General features: G+C 50.3%; 2 protein-coding genes across 2 annotated transcripts; one reads left to right on the top strand and one right to left on the bottom strand.

The window, feature by feature from the left end:
* Positions 1-592: 592 nt before the first annotated feature.
* LOC119276955 (senescence/dehydration-associated protein At4g35985, chloroplastic-like) lies at positions 593-2,811 on the top strand. Its single transcript, XM_037558140.1, has 5 exons — positions 593-1,696; positions 1,772-1,908; positions 2,003-2,169; positions 2,266-2,350; positions 2,452-2,811. The coding sequence occupies exons 1-5, from the start codon at positions 1,121-1,123 to the stop codon at positions 2,609-2,611; spliced, it is 1,125 nt and encodes a 374-aa protein (XP_037414037.1). The 5' UTR covers positions 593-1,120; the 3' UTR covers positions 2,612-2,811.
* Positions 2,812-3,078: 267 nt separating this feature from the next.
* On the bottom strand, positions 3,079-5,366 carry LOC119276957 (40S ribosomal protein S24-1-like). Its single transcript, XM_037558141.1, has 5 exons — positions 5,211-5,366; positions 5,077-5,118; positions 4,829-4,999; positions 3,452-3,538; positions 3,079-3,368 (listed from the first exon to the last, which is right to left on the bottom strand). The coding sequence occupies exons 1-5, from the start codon at positions 5,292-5,294 to the stop codon at positions 3,336-3,338; spliced, it is 417 nt and encodes a 138-aa protein (XP_037414038.1). The 5' UTR covers positions 5,295-5,366; the 3' UTR covers positions 3,079-3,335.
* Between the last annotated feature and the right edge of the window lie 1,301 nt (positions 5,367-6,667).

Here is a 6,667-nt window from a genome sequence, read left to right as displayed (position 1 = left end):
TGGTACTCTTCATGGGCTTGAGCGGGGTCGTCCTCGTCGTCCATCCCGTCGCCGCGGGGGAAACCGGGAGGACTACAGGGCCCGTTGACCATCAGGACCTCCGCCGCTGGATCACTGCTATCGCACTCGGATGCAGTCTCTACGGAGCCAGTCGACAGGTCGAACAGGCCATAGAGAGATTTGTCGGGCTCAATCGCCGCGACTTGGGTGGTGGCCGATTGGCGAGCCACTGCGTGTCTCACCCATCGCTGGAGCCTCGACCGACCGGAGCGCTTGCGCTGGCGGGAGACAGGGAGGGAGGACGGCGCAGGAGTCGACCAGTATGGGGTCGACGGCTGCCGCAGCAAGACGCCGCGGACACACGCCCGAAAGTGCGTTGCCCCGCGGACGGGGAGCGCGTCGATGTCGAGTGGTGCCTCCTGGAGCCAAGCGGAGTCGTCGGCAATGAAAGTGAGCGCACCGAGACGGATCTCGTGGCCCTCGACCAGAGCTCCGCCGGAAACCATGATGAAGGCGATCGGACAAATTGCAACTTCTCCAAAAAAATCGCTCAGCCAGAATTCAGGGACGATTTGCTGATGCCAACATTGTTTCCGGAGTTCGTACCAGAGTCATCGACAGAGTGTTACAACCATGGAGAAAAAGTTCCATGATAAGGTAGATAAGATGAGGAATCGACGGAGCGCACTCTGACAGCTTGCATCTGTTCTTCATTCACGTCGGTGAAAATTGCGACCCTCATTCCGTTTTGTTGCTCGCCCTCGCCTGTCGACTCCTCGCCTTTGGTGGGAGTGCAACTGTTGATGTGATAGCTATCTTCATACTTCTATTGTTCCCTTTTCTTGCCAGATATTATTATGTACATATATGTGTGTGGCCTGTGTAGACAAGGAATGTGTGTCCAAGGTGTCCCCGAATGTATTAGCCCTGAAGAATGGAATAAAGGCGCGGGGCGGGCGGCCGCAAAGGAGTGAGAAAGTTACAGAAAGATTTATTCCGTGCGCGTCCTGTTCGTTCTTTCTCCTGGCCGACATGATATATATGCATCCCAAAGCCAATGCGTCCCGGGCAGCCAGCTTTGCTACCAAGGCCATAATTTGTAGCAGCTAGATAGAAGTTCATGGGCTGCTGCGGTGGGGGCGCCATGTCGTCGTCGTCGTCGTCGTCGAGGCCGAGGGGCGGCATCCGGGAGGAGACGCTGCTCCGCGTCCCGGGCGCGTCGGTGCACCTCGTGGCCGGCTCCGAGGGGCCCCTCGAGCTCGGCCGCGGCGAACTCTCCGTCGTGAGGATCTTCAAGGACGACGTGGCCGTGACCACCGTGGTGCGCGTCGGCCGCGAACTCGGCTGGCCGCTGGCGAGGGACGAGCCCGTGGTCAAGCTCGACCGCCTGCACTACCTCTTCACGCTACCGGACAAGGACGGCGGGCTCCTCAACTACGGCGTCTCCTTCGCCGACGCCACGCTGCTGCCGTCCTTTGACGCGCTCCTCAAGTCCAACTCCTGCTTCTCCACGCCTTCCGCGCCGTCGAGGGGCTCGAGGCCGCCGCCGCCGGCGTCGGCGTCGCCCGACGCGTACTGGAACGACTTCTCGCCGAAGGTTGGGAGCTACAACAACGTGCTCGCCAAGGCCATCGGCGCGGGCACCGGCCACCTCGTCAAAGGCATCTTCATGTGCAGCGAGTCCTACGCCAGCCAGGTAGGTACTCCGCTCTGTTTCGTCCCTTGTGTTTTTTCACGACAAGGCCACCGCTCTGAATGCACTGCCGTGCAGGTTCAAAAGGGAGCCAACCTGATTAGCCCTCAAGCAGCCGGCGGCGCGAGCAAACGCTTCGGCGGCGCCGGTGGAGCTGACGGGAGCAGCCAGGCAGGTCCGGCGAAGCGTGGAGGAGTCAACAAGAGCCTCAAGAGGTAGTAAAACTCAACTAGTAGTATCTTTTTCCTGCTTGTGTGAAGTTTCTGCTTGTTCATCATCCACTCATGACTACTGATCTTGGCTGCTCAGGGTTAAGAAGATGTCGGAGATGACGGAGAAGATGAGCAAGACGATGCTGGACACGGTCATCTCGGTGACGGGGTCCATGGCCGCGCCGCTGCTCCGTTCCAACCAAGGGAAAGCCCTCCTCTCCACCGTCCCCGGAGAGGTCGTTATCGCCTCTCTCGACGCCATCAGTGAGTAGTGCATGCCCTGGAAACACCGACGGGACCTTGCCGTAACGACCAAATGTTTTAAGAGATTACATCGGTTGCCTTCTTCCTGTGTGACAGATAAAGTGATGGATGCGGTCGAGGCTGCCGAGAGGAGGTCGCTTGCTGCGACCTCCAACGTTGTTTCTGGTGCAGTGTCCAAGAGGTAAGAACATGAGCACCTCAAGCCATACGAACCCCATTCTCTGTTGGAAAATCAGACCAGCATTTGGAACGAACCATTTGACTGACTAGCTTCTGCTGTAGGTATGGAGAGAGCGCAGGGGAGGCGACCGGAGACGCATTCGCCACGGTCGGCCACACCGTCGGGACGGCGTGGAACATCTTCAAGATACGCAAGGCCGTCACACCCTCGTCCTCCCTTCCGGGGAACATGGTCAAGAGCGCCGTCAGGAACAGAAACTGAGGCCGACTCCACACGGCAGCACCGCCACCGTACCAACAGGTAGTAGCGCTGGCTGTGCTGCCCGGGGAGGACCATCAGCATACCTAATGAAGACATGTAATGCTACTCCACAAGTTATACAGTGTAATAATGCTTCTGCTTCAGCAATTTCGGATGCCTACAACAACCAATGCGAGAAATCATAAATCGGTTGCTCACTAGGAATCGGGGATGCTGCGACAGGAAAAATAATTATATGAGACCAGGTCTCACGGTTAGTAGGTGAGACCCGCCCTGATGGATGACACATGGCATTCACAAATCATAAAGTATCTAATCTCTTCCCCCTAATTTCAGGCGTGTCATCCATCATGATGGGTCTCACCTGCTAACCCGTGAGACCTGGTCTATGCCCTCCACGACTTAAATTAAGCATGCAGGGAGAAAGTGCATAATCAAAATGAACAAGTATAGAAATGGAGTGGACAGACAACGAAAGAAACTGCATATCACACACTAATTTGGACGAGAAAGCTGACTCGTTAAAGTTTCCATGAACACTTTAGCTCTAACCTCTAAGCATGGATGTAAATGTCACAAAGGCGTTATTCCAAACCAGCTAGGTTCACATCCAGGAACGAGAAAAACCTCACTTCAGCTCGTATGAGAAAAAAAAACTAATAAGGACATAATGATGTCGCCGCCACTAAACCGCCGAGAGTGTAACCCAAATGTGAATGAATGTTTACTTCTTCTTCTTCCCGGCATCAGCCTTGGTCTGCACAAGCCAAAAATATATCAACATAAACGATCACACTGAGCACTAGAATGTGGCCAACAGATCATGCATAAGTAGCTCACCTTCTTGACACCGCGGATTTTCTTAGATCTGTTCTTACGCTCCTTAATTTGCTTGCGAGACTTTTCAACCTTAGTAGCAAGACCATTCTGGGAAAGGGAACAGAGGAAATTATTTAGTTACAGGAATAACATACATGAGCGACAAGGCAGAATATAAAAATAAATACCACCATACATTGAAAATTCAGAACCAAACACACCAACAGCTGTTTATTTCCTCTTCATAACAATTACACATCCAGCCACATCAATAAAAAACGGGAATGATAAATCCCGAACGTTCGGATTTTAAGCATGACAACCCGAACGTTTTTATGGCAACTTTAGTTCACGTGAGGTTGGCAAACATTGCAATTTTCTGACAAAAAACAAACTGGGACAAAGTTGCCATGTCTTAACTACTAAAGTTGCCACCTCGCGTCAACTAAAGTTGTCATGTAAAAACGTTCAGGATGAAATGCTTAAAATCCGAACGTTCGGATTTTATCGAGTCCATAAAAAACTGCGTAACTAAATATTTACATGCCTTTTTTGTAGTCATGTATTACTCTTTAACATCTTCGCGATACATATTATTATCTACCGAGGTTGATTGTTGTTGCGGCATATATACTAGTCCTAGGAGATTGAAACTTACCTAATTGATGACTACTCTTTTTTGTGTTGCAAATTTGCGTTAAATGGAATATCCGTACTCTACATCTGTATGGGCTTTAACTAAAATATAGAGACCAGCAGAACACACAACGGTTCAATGCAAGAAAACATAATACAAAATCATGCACATGTATTCCCCCATCCATAAATTTGTTTCTGAACATCACAGACACCATGTCATAATATAAATCTATGATGCATTGGCAGCCACTATGCCGTTGCAAACAGGAGGCACAGACTACAACCAGTCAGGAACGCAATGTCCGTGGATGCACAAAAACCACACTCTTTACAAGAAGTCGGCAGTCCCCAAAGAAATCTAGTGCCGCAGTCATAATTTGTCATCTAGATACGCACATGAAAACAGTATGACCAACCTGAAACATCTAGGCAGTGAAAGCCAAATAACTACTACTCCCTCCGTTCAGGCGTTCACTATTATAAAATGTTTTAAATATTTTAATATGGGCTACACACAGATTGAAATAAGCGAAAAAAATATACTGAAACGTGTCTACATACATCCGATTAAAAAAAAGAGAGAACATCTTATACAGTAATAGTGAACGGAGGGAGTACTATTCTTTTATAGCAGATTAACGGAGGGAGTAATAGTGATACTAAAGACCATTAGGGCTGGACTACACGTGGCAAAGAGCGATCGAGCCCGATAAAAAAGGCATCTTATTCCATAACTAAATCAGCGCAATGGCAACATACCCTGATCAGGCGGTACTTGGGCTCGAACTTCTTGGCTGCTTCGAGGTTGTCGTAGATGAGACCGAATCCGGTGGACTTGCCGCCTCCGAAATGTGTGCGGAACTTGAACACGAAGATGCAGTTGGCGTCCTTCACGTCGTACATCTTGGCCAGCTTATCCTTAAGCTCCGCCTGCACAGAGAAACCCAGACGATGAGATCCCTAGATCGTCACCTGAACAGCCTCCATGTGTGTATTCGATGTCTCACTTTGGGGACGTTGGCCTTGCCGGGGTGGATCACCTCAAGCACCTGAAAGTGAAAGGTGGAGCGCCGGAAAGAGTTAGTGATTTGAGAGATGTGATGGATCCTGAGAGCCCCGATGATTAGGGCAGGGTGCGTACGAATTGCTTCCGGGAGAGGAGGCGGTTGGTCATGAACTTGCGGGTGCGGAGGGTGACCGCCGCGCTGGCCTTCGAGTCCGCCATGGTTGGAGTTGGCCGCCGGCGGAGAGGTGGGACTGGGAGACGAGAAGGTGTGATCCACAGGATGCGCTCAGGTTTGTTCCGCCGCAGGAAAACCCTATGGGGGCACTTAGCTGATATAGCGTGGCACTGTGGGCTTCGCTCGGATAATAGATGGGCTTGAGGAGTACAGTTCTTAGAATCCCCTAAAAAAAGAATAAGCACTTACAAAAAATTAAAAGCTTTACGAGATTGCCAAAAAAAACTTTAAAAAATAAAATAAAAATAGGAAAATGTAAATAAAAAATAAAATAAAAAATAGAAATAGAAAAATAAAAAAGATAAACAAAAGAATCTATGTCGAAACTCCTAAGTTGTGACAAGTGTCGCACATGCAACTTAGGAGTTTCGACATAGATTTGTTTTATAAAAAGAAATATCTCTTGAACATGTATCCAAGTCACTAACCATTGTCATTGTTGGTTTTTTTTCTCGCACTGAAATATCCAAAACTAGATGTCATATTAATATGTTTAGGCAAACTTTGTTTTCACAACAAAAATAAATAAATAAATTAATAATAATAATAAAATAATAATAATAATAATAATTTTGATTGTTTGAATTTACAATGACCTTATGTTTGAATGTACACTACCCTGTTCGAAGATTTACAATCCTATAACTTATGTAATTTATAGTAGTAGCAACTCTAGCAGACCCCGCATCCCGCCCCGACCCGTAAAATAACCGTCAAAATGTGGGTCGGGGCAAAAAAACCAGCCCGATCAGACCTTGCATCCCGGCCCGGCTCGCAAAAAATTTTAGGGGGCGCGGCAAAATCCCGACCCCAACCCGGAAAAATGCGGGTTTCCCCTTCACGGTTGCAGTGCCCTGCATATTAGCGAAAGCGATTGGTGGTGGGACATTTCATCCCGTGCCTTCTCCCACCAACCACCTCTCCTCTCCCCCCTCGCGCTGCAGCCGGCCGTCGCCCAAGATTTCGGCCGAAGCAGCTGATAGGAGCACGCCGGAAGGCCGCCACGCGCACGAGGCCTCCCCTCCCCCCCTGCATCGGCGGGCCGCCAGATTTGCAGATCTGCGGCACTTCATCGCGGGCCGCCGGATTTGGCCTTTTCTGGCCGCCGGTTGCTGCCCTAGGCGATGGAGTGGTCGGGGAGCCTCTCCCGCAGCCCAGACAAGGACGCATCACCGCATGCTGGTACAGATTCGTCTGCCCGCCGCCGTCGAAGGTTTGCGGGCATGGACTCGTCCGGCCGTCCACCGGGCTCGGTGCTCGTGCAACGTCTTTGTGGCTTGCCGATGCCGCTCATAGATTGCGACGACTGCAGCGGAAAGTGCTATGGCTCACTTCGGGCACGCAGAAGCACCTCAGA

This window comes from Triticum dicoccoides, chromosome 3B (genome assembly GCF_002162155.2).
Source record: "Triticum dicoccoides isolate Atlit2015 ecotype Zavitan chromosome 3B, WEW_v2.0, whole genome shotgun sequence".
Classification (NCBI taxonomy): domain Eukaryota; kingdom Viridiplantae; phylum Streptophyta; class Magnoliopsida; order Poales; family Poaceae; genus Triticum; species Triticum dicoccoides.
Note: the sequence above shows the minus strand (reverse complement) of the source record. Positions and strands in the feature narration are given on the sequence as shown.

Bases quoted from the DNA above. Each gene is read 5' to 3' on its own strand.
- LOC119276955 (XM_037558140.1), top strand. From the start codon at position 1,121: ATGGGCTGCTGCGGTGGGGGCGCCATGTCGTCGTCGTCGTCGTCGTCG. The intron at 1,909-2,002 runs GTAGTAAAACTC...TTGGCTGCTCAG, and splicing joins GTCAACAAGAGCCTCAAGAG to GGTTAAGAAGATGTCGGAGA. The intron at 2,170-2,265 runs GTGAGTAGTGCA...CCTGTGTGACAG, and splicing joins CGCCTCTCTCGACGCCATCA to ATAAAGTGATGGATGCGGTC.
- LOC119276957 (XM_037558141.1), bottom strand. From the start codon at position 5,294: ATGGCGGACTCGAAGGCCAGCGCGGCGGTCACCCTCCGCACCCGCAAG. The intron at 3,539-4,828 runs GTATGTTGCCAT...TCCCTTTCCCAG, and splicing joins CCAAGTACCGCCTGATCAGG to AATGGTCTTGCTACTAAGGT. The intron at 3,369-3,451 runs GTGAGCTACTTA...TGGCTTGTGCAG, and splicing joins AAATCCGCGGTGTCAAGAAG to ACCAAGGCTGATGCCGGGAA.